At 39.0% G+C, this 25,614-nt stretch overlaps 1 protein-coding gene across 1 annotated transcript in view; it reads left to right on the top strand.

Annotated features, from left to right (window-relative positions):
• Positions 1–25,614, top strand: part of CDH17 (cadherin 17) — an 86,298-nt gene that overhangs the window by 25,804 nt on the left and 34,880 nt on the right. The window contains exons 2-5 of the mRNA XM_037058738.1: positions 9,672–9,743; positions 16,922–17,020; positions 21,933–22,067; positions 22,917–23,055. Of these exons, the coding sequence (XP_036914633.1) occupies positions 9,696–9,743; positions 16,922–17,020; positions 21,933–22,067; positions 22,917–23,055 (421 nt within the window). The 5' untranslated portion in view covers positions 9,672–9,695. The remainder of the gene's footprint in view (positions 1–9,671; positions 9,744–16,921; positions 17,021–21,932; positions 22,068–22,916; positions 23,056–25,614) is intronic.

Raw genomic sequence — 25,614 nt, 5'->3', positions numbered from 1 at the left:
TAAAAGTGCTAAAAAGAAAATTAGTTCAAGGAGAAGTGATATATGTTAACCAGTTCTTAACCTGTTTACCAAGAAGATATTTGTTAGTGTATTTAAAAATAAACCAGCCCCTTTGTCAACAATTAAACATTCATTTCTTTGCATCAAAACAAGACTTTACATCTCAAATTAGTTTTCTTTAACACTTTATGTTTATTCCGAAATCTATCCTTGTATAAGCTGGACAAATTAATTGGGTATCAATGTTAGGCAATCGCAAATGTTACAAAAAGCTTCTATACTATTCCAGATCCTGCATTATGAACTCTCAAAATAAGGACAGTGTCATTCTCCACAGAGCTTGGGCTGAAATCCTCCTTCATGAACTAACCCCTGATATCCAGCCAGAAGTATCTTCTTCTCCAAGGCTCTCCTGCCTACATCTTATTTTTCATTGTTTGTTTGCATGTCTGTGTTAATGTTTCTACTGGAAAACAAAATCCTTCAAGGCAAAGGCTTGATTTTTAAAATTGTTATTTCTTAACCTCTTGGGGCTCTTCACAGTACGCCTTGCATATTTTAGGCCCTCACCAGATGTTTGTTAAATTCTTTTAACACTGTCCTTATTTTGCGAGTTCATAATGCAGGATCTGGAATAGTATAGAAGCTTTTTGTAACAATTCAGTGCTTTTAAAATAAATGAATACTTTGGACCCAGATGCTGAGATATGAGAAGTAGAAGTAGAGGTGAAGACAGATACTCTTGACCTAACTTCATGAAGCAAGTATCAATTGTCCACTGACTCTAGGTTGGGCCTTGTGCCAGGTGGGGAGAACCACACCGAGGCAGGGAAGCTCAGGGTGCAAAGTCCACCTGGGTACGTGGCCTCTTGGGTGTGGGAAGGGAGTGGGAGATAAGCCTGGTCAGTTGGGGCCAGCATTGGAAAAATCTTATACTGAGGAGTTTGAAGAGAAAGATGTCCAAATGTGTTGTTGTTGTCTATATTTTTACTTTCTTAAGCAAATATCAGTGATTGCTGATCATGTTCTCTTGCTAATATAAAAAAATAGTTAGACTTAAGAAGAGCAGCTCATTCCATCACTTATGTTTTAAATTGCAATATGCTAGAACCGGGGACTATTATTTGTTCCTATGTTTTTAAACCACATAAGCAGTCCGAAGCAGTAGAAATGTGTCTCTTTTGTGTTTAACATAAAAGCCAATTCTACAGTGATGTTTGGACACATTGCAGAATTAATTCTGAGGCAAAAGGTAATTTATAAACATTCAAGAAATTTGTCCAGAAGGGTTTTAGTCTAGGCTCTTCCTTAAAACAACTGTGGAATCATGGGGCAAACTACTTAATTTCCATAGCATGTATAAACAATAGGTACATTTTACGTATCTCTGCCTCGCTATGCCTACATGCACTTCTCTGCAAGTATCACACTACAGAGGGGGTAGCAGAAGGAGTCAAAAGAGCTGCTGAACTTTGGAATCAGTTGGATCTGATTGGAAGCATGTGGTGTCACTTCCTAGGTATCCTTAGGTGTCATGTCCTTAGGTGAATTGCTTAACTTAGAAACTCAATGGCCTTATATGTAAAATAAGAATAACAATTTCTAACTCCTGTTGCCTGTGAAAGCTCATGAAAGCATGCATTTATTATTGAGTAGTTGCTGTGTATTTTCCATGGGAGGAAACTCAGGCACAGAGATATAAATTGTACACCCATGGCCACACAGCTAATGAAAGGCAGAGCTCTCTGACTCCGAGTCCCTCTTCTGTACCAATGTTATTAGGTTTGCAAAGGACCTTCCATAAACCTACCACACAGATGGTGCTCAGTAAGTGGTCATTTCTCTCCTTAACTCCCAGAGCACTTGGGAGGCAAAATGCGATAGTACTCCTACTTTTTAAAAGTTTGAATATAAGCTATCCAAATATAAGGCATATACAAGTTTCAGGGTCTAAATTTTTAGAGTGGTTAGAATTTTAATAACCATTTTTCTATGCCGAGTATATTAGTGATATGTCCAATGTAGAAAAACTTAAAAAAAAAAACACACAAGAAAAGTGACTCAAGATCATCCAAAATCCTTAAAGGTAATAAAGCGATTAAAATGTGAGTTCAATGGTTTTTAAAAAATTGAGATAAATTAGTATGTAACATTATATTAGTTTCAGGTATACAACATAATAATTCTATATTTTTATACATGACACAGTGATCACTACAGTAAGTCTGGTTAGCGTCTGTCCCCATACAATGGGGACAGATGCCCCTTCACTCATTTTGCCTACCTCCACACCCCCATCCCACCCTACAACCACCAGTCTGGTCTCTGTATCTGGAAGTTTTGTTTCATTTTATTTTGTGTGTTTCTTTTATTTATTAGTTTCCACATATAAATGAAATCATGTAGTATTTGTCTTTCTCTGAATTATTTCATTTTGCATAATGCCTTCAAGATCCATTCATATCTCCACAAATTTCAAAATTTCCTCCTTTTTTATGGCTGAGCAGTAGTCCATTCTCTGTGTGTTTTGTGTGTGTGTGTGTATCTGTGTATGTTAGTTTCTCTATCTAATCATCCATCTATGGACACTTTGGTTGTATTCATATCTTGGCTATCTTGAACAATGCTTCAATAAACATAGGCATGTATATATGTTTTCAAATTAGTTTTTAAAAAATAAATACCCAGAAGTGGAAAAGCTGGATAATATGGCGGTTCTATCTTTATTTTTTGAGGAACGTCCATGCTGTTTTTCATAGTGGCTGCACCGATTTCCATTTCCACCAGCATTATTTGTGTTCCCTTTCTCCACATCCTCAACAACACTTGTTGTTTTGAATCTTTTTCAACAGTAGCCAAGCTAGCAGGTGTTGAGTGACTATCTCATTGTGCGTTTGATTTGTATTTTCCCTGAAAATTAGTGATGTCGAATATCTTTTCATGGGTCTGCTGCCATCTGTATGTCTTCTTTGAAAAAATGTCTCTTCAGGTCCTCTGCCTATTTTTAATTGGATTGTTTAGGGTTTTTCCTCCCTTCCTCCCTCCCTTCCTTCCTTCCTTCCTTCCTTTTTTGCTATTGAGTTCTTTGATATTTTGAATATTAACCCATTGTTAGACATAAGATTGCAAATATTTTTCCCATTCTGTAGCTTTCCTTTTCATTTTGATGAAACAGAAGTTAAGGTGACGTAGTCCCCCTAGTTTACTTTTGCTTTTGTTGCCCTTGCTTTTAGAGTCAGATCCACACATTCAACATCAACATTGGTGTGAAGGGGCTTACTGTGTATGTTTTTTTTCTAGTTTTATCACTTCAGGTCTTACATTCAAGTCTCTAATCCATTATGAGTTAATTTTTGTGCATGGCATCAGATAATGGTATAATTTCATTCTTTTGCAAAGTTTTCTCAACATTTATTGAAGAGACTGTCCCTTGCCCTTTGTATATTTTTGGCTCCAATGTCATTAACTAATTTACCATATATTTATAGGTTTATTTCTCTCTAATTTATTTGTTCATCTATGTCTTGGTATTCATGTCAATACCATTTTTTGGGGATTACTATAGCTTTGTAATATAGTGTGATACTGCCAACTACGTTCTCCTTTCCCAAGAATGCTTTGGCTAGTTGGGGTCTTTTGTAGTTTTATATAAATTTTAGTATTATTTGTTCTAGTTCTGTGAATAATGCCACTGGAATTTTAATAGGGATTGCATTGAATTTTTAGATTGCTTTGGGTAGCATGGAAACTTAACAATTTTAATTCTTCCTGACCAGGACTACAGGATATCTTTCTATTTATTTGTCTTCTCCAACTTCTTTTATTAATATCTAATACTTTTCAGTGTACAGGTCTTTCACCATCTTTGTTAAATTTATAGGTATTTTATTTTTTGATGCAGTTATAAATGGGGTTGCTTTTTAAATTTATTTTTGATAGTTTGTTATTAGTGTGTAGAAACAGAACAGATTTCTGTATATCAATTTTGTATCCTGCAACTTTACTGAATTTATTTGTTAGTTCTAACAGGTTTGTGGGGGGACTTTTTTGGTGGAGTCAAGGATTTTCTACATATAGTATCTTGTAATCTGCAAATGGTGATGGTTTTACTCCTTCCTTTCCATTACGATGCCTTTTATTTTTTTTTCTTGCCTAATTTCTGTGGCTAGGACTTCCAATGCTATGTTGAATCAAAGTGGTTCGAATGTACAGCCTTGTCTTGTTCCTGATCTTAGAGGAAAAGCTTTAAGCTTTTCACCATTGAGCATGATGTTAGTTATGAGTTTGTCATATATGGTCTTTATTATGTTGAGGCATGTTCCCTTTATAACATTGTTGAGAGTTTTATTATAAACGGATATTGAATTTTGTCAAATGCTTTTTCTGCATCTATTGAGAAAATCATATAATTGTTATCTTTCATTGTATTAATGTGGTATGTCATGTTGACTGATTTATTTATTTTTTCAATTTTATTTTTTTATTTTTTATTTTTTATTTTTTAAAGATTTTATTTATTTATTTATCTTTGGAGGGGAAGGAGAGAGGGAGAGAAACATCAATGTATGGTTGCCTTTTGTGCATCCCCTGCTGGTAGTTAGCCTGCAAGGAACCGGCCTGCAACCCAGGCATGTGCCCTGACTGGGAATCGAACTGCGATCGTCTGGTTCACAGGCCCGCGCTCAATCCACTGAGCTACGCCAGCCAGGGCCTATTTTTTCAATTTTAAATTTAATTATTTATTTAGTTGTATTTAGATTCTTGCTTTTGGTATTATTAAGAAATTTGAGGAGGTGGGGAGCACGGGGTGGGGCAGGGCAGGGAATATAAAACAGAAAACTGTACTTGAATAAGAATTAAATAAAAAAAGAAATTTGAGCATTTATTTTTGAACAAATTATAGTACTAGAAATAATTTTAAACTATTAATTTTTATTTATTTTCTTTTTAATATATTTTATTGATTATGCCATTACAGTTGTCCTATTTCCCCCTTCATTCCCCTCCCCCACCCTCCCCCCTTTAGTTTATGTCCATGTGTCACAAGTTCTTTAGATTCTATATTTCCCATAGAAATATAGAATTCTATATTCCTGCCCTCCCCCCTGTCTATTTTCTACCTACCGTCTATGCTACTTATTTTCTGTACCTTCTCCCCGCTTCTCCTCCTTCCACTCCCCTGTTGCTAACCCTCCATGTGATCTCCATTTCTGTGGCTCTGCTCCTGATCTAGCTGTTCTCTTAGTTTGCTTTTGTTTTAGGTGTGGTTGTTAAGAACTGTGTGTTTGCTGTCCTTTCACTGTTCATATTTTTCATCTTCTTTTTCTTATATAAGTCCCTTTAGCATTTCATATAATAAGGGCTTGGTAATGATGAACTCCTTGAACTTGCCCTTATCTGAGAAGAACTTTATCTGTCCTTCCATTCTAAATGAAAGTTTTGCTGGGTAGAGCAATTTTGGCTGTAGGTCTTTGGATTTCATGACTTGGAATACTTCTTTCCAGCCCCTTCTTGCCTGTAAGGTCTCTTTTGAGAAATCCGCTGACAGTCTGATGGGTACTCCTTTGTAGGTGACTGTCCCCTTATCCCTTGCTGCTTCTAGGATTCTCTCCTTCATTTTAGTCTTGGCTAATGTAATTATGATGTGCCTTGGTGTGTTCCTTCTTGGGTCCAACTTCTTTGGCACTCTCTGAGCTTCCTGGATTTCCTGGAAGTCTATTTCCTTTGCCAGACTGGGGAAGTTCTCCTTTATTATTTGTTCAAATAAGTTTTCCACTCGTGGCTGTTTCTTTCCCCCTTCTGGTACCCCTATAATCCGGATGTTGGAACGTTTAAAGATGTCCTGGAGGTTCCTAAGCCTCTCCTCATTTTTTAAAATTTTTGTTTCTTCATTCTTTTCTGTTTGGACATTTTTTCCTACCTTCTGGTCCACTCCCTTAATTTGAGTCCCAGTTTCCTTTCCATCACTACTGGTTTCCTGTGCATTTCCCTTCATTTCAATTAGTTTAGCCTTCACATGTTCTTCTAATTTGTGACTATAATCAACCAGTTCTGTGAGCATCCTGATCACCAGTGTTTTGAACTGTGCATCTGATAGGTTGGCTATCTCTTTGCCAGTTAGAAGTATTGGCTCTGGGACTTTGAGCTGTTCTTCTTGAGCCATAATGTTTTGGTCTGTTTGTGCCTGTTACGTATGAGGGGCGGAGCCCTAGGTGTTCACCAGTGCGGGACAACCCAGGTCTCTGGGTTGTGACGCTGTATATGGGGGCGGGGTCAGAGAGGGACAATGGCGCTTGTTCCATGCTCTCTCTTGGATGATTTTGGTCCCCTCTGCTGCTTCCTGCCAGCAAACGGGGACCCCTGGTGCCGGCTCCTGGGTGTGTGGGCCTGTGCACCCTCCAGGACCCTGTGGGTCTCTCCAACAAACTTTCTGTGAGCCTGGGAGCTTCTCCTGGCACCTTGAGCCTGAAAGTTTTTCCAATTGGTGCTTTTAGGCTTTAGTTCCTAGTGCTGGGGCCCTGGTTTGTGCAGTCTGCCTTACTGCTGGTTTTTTTTGCCTGGTTTATTTGTACACTAATGTGTGACTGTGGTCAGCCAGCCTCCTTGTGCCCCCACTGGGTCTACCTGTTGCCACCCAACACCTGGGATCTGCCAACTGCCACCTGCATGCCTGAACCACTTTTTCCTGCAAGACCCCGCTCTGCCAGCCACTGACTCCACCCCTCTTACTGATCTGGATGAATGGTTTGTTGTTGTCAGACTTCCATACAGTTCAATTTTCTGTGTTTTGGTTGTGTTATGTTACTAAAACTTTGTTGTCTTTAAACTTGGTTGTTCGAGGAGGCACAGTGTTTCCACCTATGCCTCCATCTTGGCCAGAAGTTCATGCTGACTGATTTAAAAATGTTGAACCGTTTTTGAATCCCTGCAATATAATCCTACTCAATCATGCTGTATAATCCTTTTAATATACTGTTGAATTTGGTTTGCTAATATTTTGTTAAGGGTTTTTGTATCTATGTTCATTTTTTGTGATGTCTTTGCCTGGATTTTGTACCAGAGTATTGCTGACCTTATACAATGAATTTGTAAGCATTGCTTCCTCTTCAATTTTTTGAAAGAGTTTGGAAAGGATAGGTATTAAATTTTCTCTGAATATTTGGTAGAATTCACCAGCAAAGATTTCTGGTCCTGGACTTTTGTATCTTGCGAGGCTTTTGATTACTGATTCAGCATCCTTATTAGTAATTGGTCTACTTAGATTTCCCACTTCTTCCTGATTCAGTCTTGAAAAATGGAATATTTCTTGGAATTCTCCATTTTTTTCTAAGTTGTTCAATTTATTGGCATATAATCATATTTTCTCTTATGATCCTTATATGCCAGTATCCTCAACAAAAAACTGTTTCATTTCTGATTTTATTTATATATTGAACATTCTTTCTTGCTTTTTAGTGAGTCTAGCTAAAAGTGTTGTCAATTTCATTTATTTTTTTGAAGAATAGTTGCATTGATCTTTTCTATTGTTTTTAGTTTCTATTATATTTTTTCTCTGATCTTTCCTTCCTTCTACCATCCTTGAACTTCATTGGTTCTTCTTTGTCTAATTGATTTAGGTGTAAAGTGAGATCATTTATTTAAGATTTTTTCTTGTTTCTTGAGGTAGGCCTGTATCACTGCAAACTTCCCTTCATAGAACCGCTTTTTCTGCATCCCATTAGTTTTGGAATGTTGTTTTTCTGTTTTCATTTTTTTCAAGGTGTATTTTGATTTCTCCTTTAATTTATTTATTGTCCTTTTGGTGGTTCAGTATCATGTTGTTTAATCTCCACACATTTGTGATTTTTTCAGTTTTCTTCCTGTAATTGGTTTCTAGTTTTGTATCATTGTGCTCAGAAAAGCTGCTTGATATTATTTCGATCTTCTTAAATTTATTGAAACTTGTTTTGTGGCTTAACATGTGATTTATTTTGGAGACTGTTCCATATGAAGTTGAGGAGAGTGTATTCTGCTGCTTTTAGATGGGATGTTTTGTATATTTCTATCAAGTTCATATGGTTTAATGTGTCATTTTAGGTTACTGTTTCCTTGATTTTCAGTCTGAATGATTTATCCATTGATGTAAGTCTCATACTATTGCATTGATGTCAACTTCTCCCTTTAAGTCTGTTAATATTTGCTTTACATATTAAGGTACTTTTATGTTGGGTGCACAAACATTTACAAATGTTATATCCTCATCAAATTGACTCATCATTATGTAATGTCCTTTTTTGTGTGTTTTATTACAGTCTTTGTTTTAGAGTCTATTTTTTCTGAGATAACTATAGCTACTCCAGCTTTCTTTCATTATCATTTGTATGGAATATCTATTTCCATGCCTTCACTTACAGTCTGTGTATGCTCCTAGGTCTGAAATGAGTCTCTTATCGGGAGCATACGGATGAGTCCCACTGTTTTTATTTATTCATCTGCTCTACATCTTTTGATTGCAGAGTTTACTTCACCTTCATTTATTTATTGACAGTTATGTCCTATTGCCATTTTGTTGTTTTTCTGGGTTTTTTTTTGTAGCTCTCTTTTTCTTTTCTTGCTTTCCTCCTGTGGCCTGATGAATTTCTGTAGTGCTATATTAATATTTACCTTTCACTATCTTTTGTGTATCTACTTAGGTTTTTGCTTTGTGGTTACCACGAGGTTCACAGATAGTAGTGTATATACAGCAGTCTATTTTAAGTTGATAGAGACTTAGGTTTGAACGCATGTTTCAAACTAAATTTATCAGCCCCCCATTTTAAAAAAAATTTATTTTAATTGTTGTTCAAGTACAGTTTTCTGTCTTTTACTCCCAGCCCAGGTTTGTTTTTAATGTCATTTTTTACATCTTTTATTTTGTGTGTACATCTTAACTAATTATTGACTCTAGACAAATCTCTTCCTGGGAGATACTGGTGAGCTATAGAAAAGTAAGGGAGAGAACAAAGATGATGTCCTCCAGCCTACATACCCTGAGAACACTTCCGTGACCTCTGGATGTGTGGTATACTTGAAGCCTACCCTTTAGGCTGAAGCTGCAGGACAAGCAAATAGGTCTTTTTTTCACAGGAATACAGAGAATGTGTTTCAGTCTGCTGTTTTGGGAGCCGGGGGTGGTAAACTGCCAATAACTGTTTTTCTAATTGTTTCAGATGTGTGGGGCTCAGAAATACAATCCTATCTGGTGACCAGGGCCAGGCACTCAAGAGGCATCCCCTGTGTGGATTGCCTGCCCCTGGACCGATCTCATATACTTGTAGCTTTGAATCTGAACCACTTTACATTTTAGTATCTAGTTACACTGGCATTCGCAAAAACATAGCTTTTCCAACCATATGACGAGTGGAAATTGAATGATTGCCTATCATTTAAGATCCTTAAATAAACATTGTAAGAAAGTGGAGTGGTTAAAGAAATGGAAGAAGCGTGAGCTTGATCAGGGATGTTGACTTGTGCACTACTCTGAATGACGAAGTATTGTGAAGCTTCTGGAAGACCGGGTTATTCAATATAAAGGCAGGACTGTTAGAGATCCCATTCTACAACTGGGTATCATCCAATGATCTTTTCTGGTTAGAAAGACATGATTTTAACAGACTGGTAACTAATCACTTTTATCTCTGGTTTATTCACAGGAGACTGAATAAAAGAAAACCGCGATGGCACAAGTCCATCTGCACTGCTTGTGTCTCCTCACACTGTATTTGGTAAGAGAAGAGATTGTTCCTATTTACAAAAATATTTTCTGCCATCCTTTTACTGCATACCAAGAGATCAATAGTTATCACTTTTTTAAAAAGTCTATCAACATTAAAATATATACAAAGGACACACAGTTTGACCCAACGTGAGGTTTTTGATGAAATTACTATAAGTCATGTGTCTGTACTTTCTCTTCAGCTCTTAAAAGCCAATAGTGCATGGTCAAGGTTTTAAACAAATCTCTCCACCCAGGTTCAAACCTCCATGTATAACTCAGGGAATCCAAAAATAAAGACATACCAATACATGTATTAGTATAAGTCCTTTAATTGTGACTTTTTTCTTACTATGGCCATGAAAAATTACCACTGAAGCACACATGAAAGCATTTTTTTCTATTTTCAACCTTGTTCTGCGTGTGCGTGTAAAAATACACACACATATATATTTATGTATATATTTCTATTTATTTATTTTGAATTTGTCTAGCTAAATTTATCTTTAGCCATTTGTTGAACTAATCCTAATGATTGACAAGCTTCTAGAAGTTGGAGCTGGATGAACCCTGGAGAAATATAATCTTTGACCTTGGGTAGATAGGTGCCATCCTGATTTTACTGATGAGATGCAAGCATGTCATATACTTGCTATTTGTTGTATTATGGAGCAAGATTATGGGGACGGCTTTGTTTTCTCTTTAGAAAAACACTTCCAGATACCTCAAATCATGTATGCTTTTCTTCTGTGACACACACACACAAAACATGTCAAATTTCAAGTTCTAGAGAGATTCCTAGAGCCCACGGAGTTCAAAATTTTTACAGAGTGAAATAGAACTGAACTGGTGAAACCATCAGAGCCATCCTCTCCTGGTTGGAGGTGAAGGAGTGGATAACCTGTTGTCAAAACTTTATGAGCAATCTGGTTCCTCAAAGACCAGAGGCTCAATACTTGTTTCTAGGACTGCCTCAAGTCTGGGTCAAACATCCCCACTTGACTTCTGTCCTCTTCCTACTCTCTTAAACGTCCTTTGCTCTCTCTAGTATCATAGGGTTGTGGTGAAGTCATATCTAGGTTTAAACTTGGCACTGTAACTTGCCAGTGATAGGAACTTGGGTGAGTTACCTAAGTATTAAACCTTAGTTTTTTCCCTCGGAAATGAGTCTGATAAGAGTACTTGACTCATAGAATGTTGTGACAGTTCAAGGAGTTAATGCATTTTTAAAGTCCTCATATTAGTGACTTGTACAGTCTATGTACTTAATAAACATTAGCTATTATCATTATTATAGTGTTTTATAAGTGTATTTTATTGATTATTCTATTACGGTTGTCCCAATTTTTCCTCTTTGCCCTCCTGTGTCCAGTACCCCCTTCCCTCTAGCAATACCCCCCTTGGATCATGTCCATGGGTCATGCATATAAGTTCTTTGGCTTCTCCATTTCCCATACTATTCTTGACATCCCCCTGTCTATTTTGTACCTACCAATTATGCTTCTTAATCCCTGTACCTTTTCCTCTATTCTCCCCCTTTCCCCTGCCCACTGATAACCCTTCAAATGATCTCCATTTTTGTGATTCTGCTTCTGTTCTGGTTGTTTGCCTAAATTGTTTTTATTTCTGTTTGTATTGTGTTTTGATTCAATTGTTGATAGTTGTGAGTTTGTTGTCATTTTATTGTTCATAGTTTTGATCTTCCTCTTAAATAAGTCCCTTTAACGTTTCATATAATAAGGTCTTGTGATGATGAACTCCTTTAACTTTACCTGGTCTGGGAAGCACTTTATCTGCCTTCCAATTCTAAATAATAGCTTTCCTGGATAGAATGATCTTGGTTGTATGTCCTTGCTTTTTATCACTTTGAATACTTTTTGCCAGTCCCTTCTTGCCTGCAAAGTTTCTTTTGAGAAATCTGCCGATAGTTTTATGGAAACTCCTTTGTAGGTAACTCTCTGCTGTTAAGATTCTCTCTTTACACTTTGGCATTTTAATTATGATGTGCCTTGGTGTGGTCCTCTTTGGGTCCAACTTGTTTGGGACTTTGTGCTTCCTGGACTTGTATATCTATTTCCTTCACAAAATTAGTGAAGTTTTCTTACATTATTTTTTCAAATAAGTTTTCCATTTCTTGCTCTTCCTCTTCTCCTTCTGGCATCCCTATGATTCAGATGTTGACACATTTGGAGATATCCTAGAGTCGTCTTGTACTCTCCGTGTTTCTTCCAATTCTTGTTTTCTCATTCTGTTCTGGTTGATTGTTTATTTCTTCCTTGTATTCCAAACTGTAGACATGAACCCTGACTTCCCTCCCCTCACTGTTGGTTCCCTATAGATTTTTCTCTATTTCACTTAGGGTAGCCTTCATTTCTTTCTTTATGCTTTTGCCATATACAGTGAGTTCTCTGAGCATCCTTGTCACCAGTGGTTTGAACTCTGCATCTGATAGGCTGGCTATCTCCATTTGGTTCTTTTTCTGGAGTTTTGTTCTATTCTTTCACTTGTGCCATATTTCTTTGTCTCCTTGATTTGGCAGCCTCCTCATGTTTGTTTCTGTGTATTAGGTAGAGTTGCTTTGATTCCCTGTCTTAGTGCACCTCTTATGTTGTGTGGGGTAGAACTTTAGGTGTTTGCTAGGTCAGGGCAACCCTCTTACCACTGTGTGTGTGTGGTGGGGGGTTAGAGAGGGGACAGTGCTGCTGCCTGGCTGCTAGAGACATGCTTGGCATTCACCCTGTTCCAGCCACTTTCCCCCCTTCCTGTATGCTACTGGCACTCCTCTCACTGCCGCCCCTATGGTGATACACAGAGAAAGTGGGTTTGCGTGTGTTCTAGGACTGTGTGGGCCATTTAAATGGACTCTCTTGAGAGACCCACAGTTTCTTCCACTGCTCCAATCCTTACTGGGTTTTACAGCCAGAAATTATGAGGTTTTATTTTCCTAGCACTTGAGCCCTGGGCTGCGTAGTCTAGCCTGGGGCTGAGATTGCTTGCTCCCAAGGTATCCCTCCCATTTTTTATCCACCACACATGAATGTGAGACCACCCATTCTGCTGGCCATTGCCACTGCTGCCTTGATACCATGGCCACACTGTGTCCTCTCTGGCCCCACTCCCCATTTCTGGACCGCCTACACCCTGGTTGAATATGGCTTCTTTAAATCCTTGGTTGTCACACATCCACACAGTTTGATTTTCTGGCAGTTCTGGGTGGTTTATTGTTTTAGGTTAGTTGTGATCTTTTCATGGTTGTACAAGAAGGTGGAGTATGTCTATCTAAGCTTCCATCTTGCATCTTGACTGGAAGTCCTTCAGGATTTTAAATATTCAGTGTCTACAATCATACGGACCCTGACCTCCATGAGGAAGGGACTGTGTTTTAGTCATCTTTGTAGCCTCAGCACATAGCACAGTGCCAGGAATAAGGTAAATTAAATATATAATTATGGTCTTATATTAGGAAACAACAATAAAATCTAAGACAGAGAGATGATTCTAACACAATAATTTGATTTAGTGGGCTTATCCCCTTTTTATATAAGAAGGGGACATATATTTTTCTTCCTGGAGAAAAGTTGAAAATAAGCTTTTCTTCTCTGTACTCTCAGTCCAGTAGGATATCTGCCCACAGTAAGAAATACTGCCTAAATACTGATGACAGCAAGAGTATTGCCCAGGAGACAGCCACAAGCACAGCTGTCTGTGGTTGAAGGAAGAAACTATTATCTGTGTGGTGGACTTTTAGGGGCCTTGAAATCCCTGTTTCCACTCACCTTTACTCCTAGAACCTTTCCTATGAGGAATGGAAGTTTAGTTGAAGCTTCTTGCCTTTCTTCAGCAGAGATAGTCATTTAAAACGGTTTCCAGTCACATACCTTATACTGCAAAGGGCTCTCTTATTATTTTCTGAGAGCTGGTTTTTCCTAAGGAGGTTAGAAACACTGCATGAATATGCAGCAAGGGCACTGAAGAGAGAACAAGTAAGTGATTCAGGGTTTGGGAGGGGCACTGAACAGGGAGGGAGTCAGGGAAATCAGGGAGAAGCCACTTATTTTAGTTTTGCCTGGGACTATGCTTCTTCCAGAGGAATAATAATTTGGCATTAATGCTACGTAATCAGTGCAGAGAACTCTTGCTGAAAAGTGCAATGAGGGTGGCAACCAGGCAGGCAGATGTCCTTTGATGGCCTGGAAGGCAGTGTAGCTACGTTGTTCAGAGATGGGGCTTGGTGGTCCAACAGGGCTGGCTCTATCCCACTGTAGCTATATCAGTGTCCCTGCTGTGGGACTTCTCTGGAGATAATTTCCTGATACTGTTGAGGACTAGAAGAAATGATGTGTATGGAGGGTCTAGTCCCATAGCTGCCACACAGAAACACTAAAAAATGTCAGTTTCATTCTCGTCCTTTTGTTTCACCTTTTTGTACAAGATAGTGGATGTTATTCTCTCCGAGTCCTTTTGTTCTTTCACATATTTCCACCACATTGTGCTTCTCAGTTCTGGCAGTATGGCCTGATGACTCATGGTGTGTACATGGATTTGAAATTTTTATAGCCCAAATAGCTTTGTTAATGGGCAGGAAGAAGGAGTGGTTGCCCTGCTATACGAACCCGACTTTGAACCTTGCACTGAGATGTATCCTGCTTTACTGATAGGTGAGCCAGCTGATCCACATTGGAACAATGCAGGCTGGTTTGTGAAGTCTATCTCACTAATACCGTTTTCCTCTGGATACTGTCACTGGTGTTATCAACTAAAAAGCTGACCACTTGCTGATGTGACTGGAATACTGATGAAGGCAGTTTTCTCTTAAGCAGAAGCCCCACAGAAATCACTGCCCTGGTCTTGGAACAACGATGGTGGCACCTGTCTATTTGAACCCAGTTTCTGTGTCCCACCTCCCAGAGGAGCTACTGGAGCTAAAGAAGATGTAGGAAAGGAGTGGAAAGTGAGGAAGAGACCCCCGAGGATGATATACTTAAAAAGGAAGAGATGAGCTGAAAGTCTATAGAATTATTGTGTTGGTACAGAATACTTTTAGCTATAAGTAACAGGAAGTTTGGCTTTAGAAGTCTTCGGTAAATGGAGGTTTATTTTCCTCAGATAACAAGAAACCTAAAGTGGCAGTCAAGGGCAGGTATAGCACTTCTGTGATATTATTAGAGACTTGTGCTTCTTTATCTCTGTTCCATCCTTCTCTGATCTGGTTTATCCCTTTATGCTTTCATGATGTCTATCACATCTACAGATACAGGTGGTCCACTGTCTAAGCAACAATACCAGGGAGGTGTATAGGGCAATACCAGCTATGTCTGTCTTTTTTTCCATTGGGAAAATAATAGCTTGACCAGAAGCTCCCAGCAGACTTTCCCTTTTGATTCATGAACGAGAAATAGTTCACTTGACCACTCTTCTAGCTGCAAGGGAGTCTGGGAAAGAGAACACTCGACTTCCTAAGGGAGAGAGATTGATGCCTGGAAACAGCTAATCCAAGAGTCTGCTACAATGCTGGAAGAGAGGACACCAAATTCCAAATCCCTTTGCATTCTTCTATGTTATTTTTCCTTTACCAGACAAGCAGTATCAACTTAAGATTCAACGAACCAAGAGATTTTGTGTGAGATCATTTTCCCCATTACTCTATTGCTAATTTTGGGGGGGGGGGTCATTCCCAGAATTTCCATGGCAAGATTATACTTGCTTTCCCAAAAGACTGGAAGACACATTCTTTCCCATTTTCACCCACTTCTTACATTTTTGGTTTTACTTGTCTAGCTCACAAACCATTGACTTGCCACATGCTTTGGATCCTAACCTATTCCACCCCTGGTTTCCAGCATGAGTAGGTAGGAAGAACCACTCAGGAAGGAGGGGAAACCAGCATTAGGTATGGAGGCTAAATCCCTCCTCCCAGAAGATGCACCTCCATGGGTGGGTTTTGGGCTGGCTGACACTTCCTGCATGCCACCTGCTCTATTCTGCCTGGTGTTTCCTTTCAAAAGTGCAGTCACCCCAGGAGCAAAGGGATGACAGGGGCATGTGCTGAATGCTCCCCATTCTCCCTGGTTGGAAATGGTGAGAGCCATATTCTTCCACATACCAGGGATGCAGCTGGCTTCCTGCCAGGCTGTCTCTGCTTTGCTCCCTGTGGTGTATAGTGGGCTTATAGTGGCTGAGAAGGCCAGTTTAAGTCACAGTTTAATTCTGCTTTCTGCCACTACCTGGCAAATTACTTAACCTTTCTGTGTCTGAGTCTCATCACCTCTAAAATGGAGCTAACAATAACAATTTACCTCCCTATGGTTGCTGTCAGGATTAACTAACTGTGTTTAGGACAGAGCTCAACACACACTAACTCACCCACTGTTCTGGCCACCACTTACTGCTCTCCCAGCCTGGATTTTGGCACCTGTTTGGAGCTGCTTGTCTTTCAAGTTCAGGGTCTTTGGATTTTAGAACTATTGTGGGGCTCGAAGAAAACATTTGTGCTTTTATTGTTTTCTAAATGAGTATAGATTGCGAATCAAATGTTAAAACAGTAAGGTTTTCTCAAAGTTACAGTTCAAATTCAGATCCAATTTAACTAAAATTTACTGTGTTACTATGTGCCAAGCAAGCATTGAACTAAACACATCTGTGTATTCTTTTTTTTCCCTGACAAATTTTGTTGTGCCTGGGGAGACTGTGAACTCTAGAGTGCTGTGAATCTTCCATGAATTTCCTTATAAATGAATAGACGTAAAGGGAGATGTTTTAAGAAGCTGGTGTAAAAAACATCTAGAATTTAAAAGGCAGAGTGGCACTGTGGGAAGATCATGAACCTTCGTTCAGGTAGATCCATGTATAGCTGCTATGTCAACCACTTACAAATTTTACTTTGCAAGTAGCTAAACCTCTCTGAACCTCATATGTAACATGGAATTACTATTCTCCCTAGAATGACACCGCTTGAATGGTATGGTTCCATGAGAAAAGGAATTCAAGGCTCATTGCAAGTCATTTTGACAGTGTAAAGCCACAACAAATATTAGACCTCTTTCTGCCTGTTTTAACTAGATGTTACATTGTTTTCTTCCAGGTTAAAGTTTTATGTTTCATTTATTACTTCTGAAAGCCATAATAAAATTATCAAGTGATATATTCATAATAGACGGTGATGCTAATTTTCTTTTTCTCTTTTAACAGAGAATTGGCTATGGCCAGGATGGGAGGTTTAGTGGACCCCTGAAACCCATGACATTTTCTATTTTTGAAGGCCAAGAACACAGTCAAATCATATTCCAGGTAATGACTACTTTTGATCACCGTCAGCTTGATTTCTCATGCTCTCTTAGTGGACTTTTACTCTTATCACTCTGCAGCAGGACGTAAAATACAGGCTTGACAGACCTCATTATCAAGAATAATTTCAGAAGCTAAGTTAATCAGGGAGATGGGTAGCCTCGTTATTGTAAAGTGTTGTACCTGGCATCCACATTCGGATTTCCTCCACTCTGTCTGGGGTGAGTTGTCCCATCCTGGGAGAAAGGATCTTGGTGCCTGTAGGCTCTGCCTCCCCTTCAAGGATTGGAAGAGAACCAGTTTTGGGAGTGGGATGGCCATCTGAGTATCAGGCTTAGTGGTCATGGCTGAAAGTTTCTTGTGTGTGTGTGTGTGTGTGTGTGTGTGTGTGTGTTGGGGTGGAGAAGCAGGAGATGAAGGGGATTTCCTTCCTGAGATCACAGGAAGGAAAGATCACAGGATCTTTGTGGTAGAAGGGACCTCAGAGACCTTTGATACCAAATGGTTGTTTCACATATAGGGAAACTAAGGCTTACATAAGTTAATGGCAGAGCTGAGACTAGAAAACAGTTAACTTCTAGTCAGCATGTATACTCTCTCTGTCTTTGTACTGTGGAGATAATGCAGCAAACCCTGCTTTGGTAAGATGTTCCTTTGAACTCTTTGTTACAGCGTTGGGGAAGAGTTGTAGATGTCTTCATTCAGCATCACTTGAAATATTGGGTTGGCCATAAAGTCTGTTTTGTTTTTCCTGTGAAGTAAAAGATGCATTTTTTTCATTAATAACTTTATTGATTTGGATATTTTGAGTATGTCAGCTATCGCCCACTATTGGCTTCTAATGGGGAGAGGCCAGGGGTGCTGCTAAACATCTTCCAGTGCAAAGGCAGCTCCACAGTGAAAAACTCCTTGGCTGAAATGTCAGTAGTACCAAGAAACTTCACAAACTACTTTTGACACATTCAATCTGTCATAGCACCTTTTCCATATACTGCATAAATCTTTTTTTTTGTACTTCGGTTGCATTTTCACCTTTCTTGAAATAGTAAAACATAATATACTAAAAATGTTGCATTTTCTTCCATCTTCAATATTAGAATGGCTACATAAAAATTTACCAATTTTGAATATTTTTTAAAGATTAAAAAAATTTATTTTTAGAGAGAGGTGAAGAGAAGGAGAAAGAGGGAAAGAAACATCGATGTGTGGGTGCCTCTCATGCACTCCCTACTGAGGACCTGGCTCACAACCCAGGCATTTACCCTGACTGGGAATCAAACCAGTGATTCTTTGGTTTGCAGGCCCATGCTCAATCCACTGAGCTACACCAGCCAGGGCCCAATTTTGAATTTTTTAAAATGCATGCTGATATGACAGCTGTCACAATACAACCCAACAAAATATTTTTGAATGAAGTTAAAGACAACTAACCACTGCTAGAGCCATTGTACAGAAAAAAAAAACATAATAGACTTTTTGGTCATCCCAGTATTTTTGCCTGGAGTTAGGGTGGCACCAAGCAAGCTCAGTGCTCCATGAGGCTGATTCTTGGGTTATTAACATATCCTCCATTAAAAAAAAAGAAGAAGAAACAGGTAGCTACAAACTTTTTTCACTAAAGATTTTCAACTAGCTCCAGCTTAGTACTCTCAGGGGCTTCCAGATCATAAGACACTATGATACAAATCTGAGATAGGTCATTTTTTTCTTTTCTCTTTGTATTGATGTATAGCTCACATACCATAAGATCCATCCTTTTCAAATGTACTACTCAAGGAGAAAGAGAGGGAGAAAAACATGACTGTGTGGTTGCCTCTCGTGTACCCCTTAGTGGGGACCTGGCCCACAACCAAGACATGTGCCCCGACTGAGAATGGAACCAGCAACTCTTTGGCTCAGAGGCCTGTTCTCAATCCACTGAGCTATACCAGCCAGGGCCGAACTCAATCATTTCCGTGAGCATCATGATTACTAGTGTTTTGAACTCTGTATCTGATAGGTTATCTATTTCTTCATCACTTAGTTCTTTTCCTGGGGTTTTGATCTGTTCTTTCATTGGGGCCATATTTCTTAGTCTCACAAGTGTTATGTTGTATGGGGCGGAGCCTTTGGTATTTGCCAGGGTGGGGCAACCCTCTTCACTGCATTGTGGTGTTGTCTGTTGGGGATGGTTCAGAGAGGGAACAATGCCACTTGCTTGGCTCTCACTCTACTTTCTGTCACTTCCCCTGCTTCCCACAAGTGGATTGTGCCCTTTCAGGTACTTATTCACAGGTGTGTGAGTGTGTACATTTTAGGACACTGTGGGTCTCTCCCATGGTCTCTCCTGCGAGACTGGGAGTTTCTCCCATCACCACACCCCCCACAGATTTTTCCAGCCAGAGGTTTCGCGTCATTAGTTTCTTGTGCTGAAACCCCGTGTTTTGCAGTTTGTCTTGCTCCCCAGTTGTTCCTCCTGGCTTATCCACACATGAATGTGAGACTGCCTGGTCCATTAGCTTCCACCTCCCATATATGGTCCACCATATTGTTCCTCCACTTGGCTGCCCACCTCCACCCCTCCTACTGGTCTGGATAAATGTTTCTTTTAAGTCCTTGGTTGTCAGACTTCCACGCAGTTTGATTTTCTGGCAGTTCTGGTTGTTTTCTGTTTTAAATTGGTTGTTATCCTTCTTTTGGTTGTACGAGGAAGCAAATGTTTCTACCTATGCCTCTATCTGGCTGGAAAACCTATATTGAAGATTTTCAATGTGCCTGAGGCACATCCTATTCCCTGGCTTTACCTTTAAATTTTTTGGACAGCTTTTTGTTTGTATCAACTGTTATTACTGCCTGAGGCAGCTGCAATATTAAACAATTGCTGCTGATTACTTTCAGCAAATTCCCCAAGAGAAAAAATTGTTTGTAGTGAGTAGTTCTGAGTTAGGCAGTGGGGGAAGAAGGTCCTGTAAGTGTTTCCAGAAAACTTTGAGATAGGCCAGACAATACCAGCTGTCTGAGGATGGGGAATTTGGGATACTACAAATCCCTTTGCCCCCTCCGGGCATTGTGGTTGTAAGACTGTTAGTTTTCAAGGCTCCTGCATACCTTGAGAAAGGGCAATGAAATTAGAACAACTCAAAATAACCACAAAGCTTAGTTCTTACTAGTAGTAATTTTCTTAATCAATTTTTTGGATTTTACAAGCATTTGGTTCTGATATTTATATTTCTTGCCAGTGTTTTACTGCTTTTATGAGGGGAAAGTTTTTTTGCAGATCCTTACTTCACATTTCCCACTGATACACAGGTCTTTCACTTAAAATGCAAAATAGTAACACTTATATTTATTACAGAAACAACATAATATTAATAAGAAAATAATTGCACAAAAAATTCTCTTCTCCCACAGTCCTACCCACTTAACCACATCAACTGTTTTAAAGTTCCATTTCTTGCCCACTGACATGAATACTTTTGGTACTGTTATAATCATAGTCTAGATTTATTTTTGTATTCCCCTTTTGTTACTTTACATCATATCATTGTTTCTTATGGTCCTTCATAATTTGTAGAATAAATAATTTAATGATTAAAATTCTATCAAATTTATGTACTATAATAATTTTATCATCTTTCTTTTTCACCATTTATGCATTGTCAACTTTATTGGTGTTATAAATAAGTCTACTTATACTAAAACAGTATAGTTTACTGTTTAAAAATATTTCCTTAGTATAATTTGTTTAGTTGTTTTTGCTATCATGGGCTACAAACACTTTATTTTATGCCTCAAGTTATTTCCAGAAAGATTGTGCTAATTTACATTTCCACCAACAATATATGTTTCTTTGCATCTTTTATAACATCATGAAACATAGGCTGTTATTGATTTTTTAATTTGTTAATAAAAATATGTGAAATGTACTAACAATTATTATTGAAGTTGAACAGCTTTTATATCTGCAATATTTTCTGGAAATATTCTATTCTTATGGTCTTAAAAGTGCTGTAGCTTTTCCATAATATTGTGATAACTATGTATGGTGCCAGGTGGGTACTGGAAATATTAGGGGGCACACTTTGTAAAGTGTATAAACAAAGGGCACACTTTGTTTAACCACTAGGCTGTATACCTGAAACCAATACAAAATAATACTGAATACAACTGAACAGTAAAAATTTAAAAAGCTCTGAAATTTAAAACAGTATTATAGCTTTGTCTATAGTTGCCATTTTCTTCACTTCTGAAAAGTAATTAAGGAGATTATCATATAGAATATTGTGAAATTACAATCACTTTTAAATTGTTTCCCTTAATATTAAAATATTTCTTTTTAAAAAATATTTTTGTTTATTTATTTTTAGAGAGAGGGGAAGGGAAGGAGAAAGAGTGGGAGAGAAACATCAGTGTGTGGTTGCCTCTCATGTGTCCCCCACTGGGGGACTCAGCCTGCAACCCAGGCATGTCCCCTGACTGGGAATCGAACCGGCAACCTTTTGCTATACAGGCCCATGCTCAATCCACTGAGCTACACCAGCCAGGGCTTAAAATATTTCTTAATCATTGTCACAATGTTTAGAAGTAATAAATGACATCTTTTTTCATAGCCATAAAGCTACCCTTTAAATATTTCTTAGAAGTTAGTAAGTAATGTTATAGCCTTCATATATTCCCAGAAAAATCTCATCTAGCTTGTTATGATTTAAACCATTAACTTTTGTCAATATATTAAAGTATGTCATATATTGTTCCTTGAAGGAAAAGTATTTTGAGCGTTAGTTAATGTTCAAGCAAACTTTTAGACTGTATCACTTTAAAAGCTCATAACTTCTTAATTAGTGATTGTGCAAATGAAAATGAAATTGGTGACTTTCTACAGATTGTACAACATTGTTTTTTCTTACAACCTCGTCTAACTTTTGCTTTTCCGTAGTTTAAGGCCCAAACTCCTGCTTTGACTTTCAAACTAACTGGGGAGACAGACGGAATATTTCAGATACAACCAGATGGACTTCTGTATCATACCAAAGCTCTGGACAGGGAAACGAGAGCTGTGCACAAGCTTCAGGTGAGTTGAGACCAGAAAAAGTCACCTACCAACCTTTCTGATCATCCTTTGTCCTGGAAGCATCACTGGCACTTTCACCCTGTGCACAAAAGCCTATTAGGTCCCTCCTGACATTAAAGGCATGCTTTGCAAACCTAATTTGTCCATTTTTAATCAAGTACATAGGGGTATGACAAACGTCTCCTCTTCCTTAGGCTTTTTGATCACAGCAACCCAGATTACATTGTCAAGGCCCTCAAATAGCATTACTTATTTAAGTATGGCATGTTCAGGCACCTGGATCAAAACCAAGGCAACACTTCTTTGGTATCTGCCTGTGTCTGCCTGTGGGCTCTGGATCCACACAGGAGGCAGCAGCAGTGCTGGGATGGAACTTCTTTGGCCCTTGCAAGAAGCAGAAGTAACCAATCGTCAGTTTTCATGTTTTTTATTTGAATATGCAGGCATGATAGACAGATAATTGTGGAGAAAAAAGAGCAAGCCAAAAGCTTTCTGTCTGGTAACTTCTGTTGGACCTGCAGGTCAACCATTAAAATGCTTCTGTAAGACGACATGAAACTTCTGTAGTCTCAAGTTCGAAGTGTTCTTGTTTCACTGACTCTAGCTTTAAGAAAAGAATTGTGTCCAGTATCCATCATACCCCATCACTGGAAAAACAGTCATGATAGTTCAGGTTTAATGAAGAGAGCCCCTATTCTAGCAGCTCCCAATTTGGGCTTTTATGGGTATGTTTCTCCCCTAACTTACCAGGTAGTGGTTCTTCGAACTCTGATTTCCCACAAATGACTGTTGTTGTGCGGTATGAAGTCCAAATTCACCTAGGCAGTTTCTTTTCCCTTTCTGCATCAGGTCTCAGCCGTGGATGCTAATGGAGTTCCAGTGGAGGGCCCAGTTCCCATCACAATAGAAGTGAAGGATATCAATGACAATCCACCCACGTTTCTCCAGTCAAAATATGAAGGCTCAGTAAGACAGAATTCTCGCCCAGGTAACAGGCAGGAGCCTGGAAGCATTTATAGAAAGACAGAAGGGTATGAGGCAGAAGGGGCTGATTTGTGTTCCTAACAGCTGCAGCTATCATTCATTAAGCACCCTATGTTATTTAAATTTCACAGTGTTTAAATACTCTGGGAGTTGTTGTATTATTCCTATTGCTCTAGAGCATGGCTTCTCAACCTTGTCTTCATTGAGATGTTGGGCTTGATATTTATTTATTTATTTATCTATCTATTTATTTGGGTCAGGTACTGTTACATGCATTGTAGGAGGTTTAGCAGACGCCAGACGCCACTAGACGTCTGTTGCTACTCACCAGACGCCAGTAGCAACACCTACTCCTAAGTTGCAACAACAAAGATGTCTTCAGACATTGCCAAGTGTTCCTAGGGTGGGGTTGGGGGACATCACCCCTGATGATCTCCACTAGTCTAGGGTGAGCTTTAGAGCTCTATACATTGTAAAACACTCTGGGAAGGTGAGCTCACTTTCCCACATCCTCCCAGGAATCTCACATTACATGGTCACTATTGGCTCCCATTTCTTTCTTTTTTTTTAAAATATATTTTATTGATTATACCATTACAGTTGTTCTATTCCCCCCCTTCATTCCCCTCCACCCGCACCCTCCCTCCCCCACCTTTCTCCCCCCCCTTAGTTTTATAACCACGTGTCTCAAGTTCTTTAGATTCTATATTTCCCCCACTATTCTTGCCCTCCCCCTATCTATTTTCTACCTACTGTCTATGCTATTTTCTGTACCTTCTCCCCCATTCTCCTCCTCCCTCTCCCCTGTTGCTAACCCTCCATGTGTTCTTCATTTCTATGGTTCCACTCCTGATCTAGCTGTCCTCTTGGTTTGCTTTTGTTTTAGGCGTGGTTGTTAAGAACTGTGTGTTTGCTGTCCTTTCACTGTTCATATTTTTCATCTTCTTTTTCTTAGATAANTCCTTTATTTTAATCTTGACTAATGTAATTCTGATGTGCCTTGGTGTGTTCCTTCTTGGGTCCAACTTCTTTGGGACTCTCTGAGCTTCCTGGATTTCCTGGAAGTCTATTTCCTTTGCCAGACTGGGGAAGTTCTCCTTTATTATTTGTTCAAATAAGTTTTCCACTTGTGGCTGTTCCTCTTCCTCTTCTGGTACCCCTATAATTCATATGTTGGAACGTTTAAAGATGTCCTGGAGGTTCCTAAGCCTCTCCTCATTTTTTTGAATTCTCATTTCTTCATTCCTTTCTGGTTGGATGTTTTGTTCTTCCTTCTGGTGCATTCCATTGATTTCTGGCTCCCATATCTTGTTCTTCTCTTACTTCTAATCCTAGCTATGACTTATGCATTTGCTACATTCCTGCCCTTTACTTCCACAAAAGCGTCTCACCAAAGCATGGGTATATGCCACAGGCTTTGCTAAAGATTTGAGCAGTTGAAGGAGTATTACATTATAACAGTGCACAAAATAAACATGAATATTAGACTTAAGACTCTTGGCCATTTCCATCAACTCACTGTCAGTTTCCCTCTACTACTGAATCTTATCTTTCATTCTTTAATGCCCACTTTCAATAACTCAGGAAAAGTATTCCTTCTACTTTACTATGTAGAGCAATTTCACTGTCACTGTTCCTGAAATTTCATACCAAAGATTCTCTAACAAGCTCTGCTAACCAAGAATTTTCCATGTCTTCCCCTTTCTCTCTTCATCAGTGAAATCTTCTAGAGGAGTTGTTCTCAAACCTTTTGGTCTCAGGGCTCTCGTCTTTCCCTAACAGACAAAATAGAGACAGACTCATAGATAAAGAGCAGGTTGACAGCTATGGGTGGAGGTAAGGGTTAGGGGGTGGAGGGATTGAGCAAAAAGGAAAAAGGACTCACAGACATGGACAATGATGTGATGATTGCAGGGTGGGGAAGGAGGTGTAAGGGGGATAAATTTAATGGGAAAAATACAATAAAAATTAAGTAAAAAATAAAATACAGCCAGGGGCTAAATTTAAAAAAAGTATTAAGGACTCCAAAGAACTTCTGGGTCTGTCCAGTGGTATTATGTGGGTTACATCCAGAGGGGTGCTGATGAATGTGTAATAGCTGCCTCTCTGGGGGAAAAGCCCTGCTAGTAGCATTTTCTAGCTTTGGTGAAAAACATTCCCACTGTGGCCTATTTCAAGTTACCCATGGTGTTAATGATTGGCTCACCACACTTCTGGAGGTTCAACAATTGGCTCTCGCAAAATGGCTCCAGTGTACCATTGGTTATATCTACCAATACTTATCCTATTAGAAAATACAGCTGAGAGGCTTCAAATATTTATTAATTTAGAATAATAAGCATTTTAATAAAGTCTATAATTTTAAGGACAAAAAGAATTATTAGGAATAATGGCATTGTGCCCTGGCTGGTGTAGCTCAGTGGATTGAGCACGGACCTGCGAACCAAATGACTGCGGTTCAATTCCCATTTGGGGCACATACCTGGGTGGCAGGCCAGTTCCCAGCAGGGGACTCATGAGAGGCAACCATACATTGATATTTCTCTCCCTCTCTCCTTCCCCT

This window comes from Sturnira hondurensis, unplaced genomic scaffold (assembly GCF_014824575.4).
Source record: "Sturnira hondurensis isolate 20B ecotype Veracruz unplaced genomic scaffold, ASM1482457v3 Scaffold0010128, whole genome shotgun sequence".
Taxonomy (NCBI): Eukaryota; Metazoa; Chordata; class Mammalia; order Chiroptera; family Phyllostomidae; genus Sturnira; species Sturnira hondurensis.
Note: the sequence above shows the minus strand (reverse complement) of the source record. Positions and strands in the feature narration are given on the sequence as shown.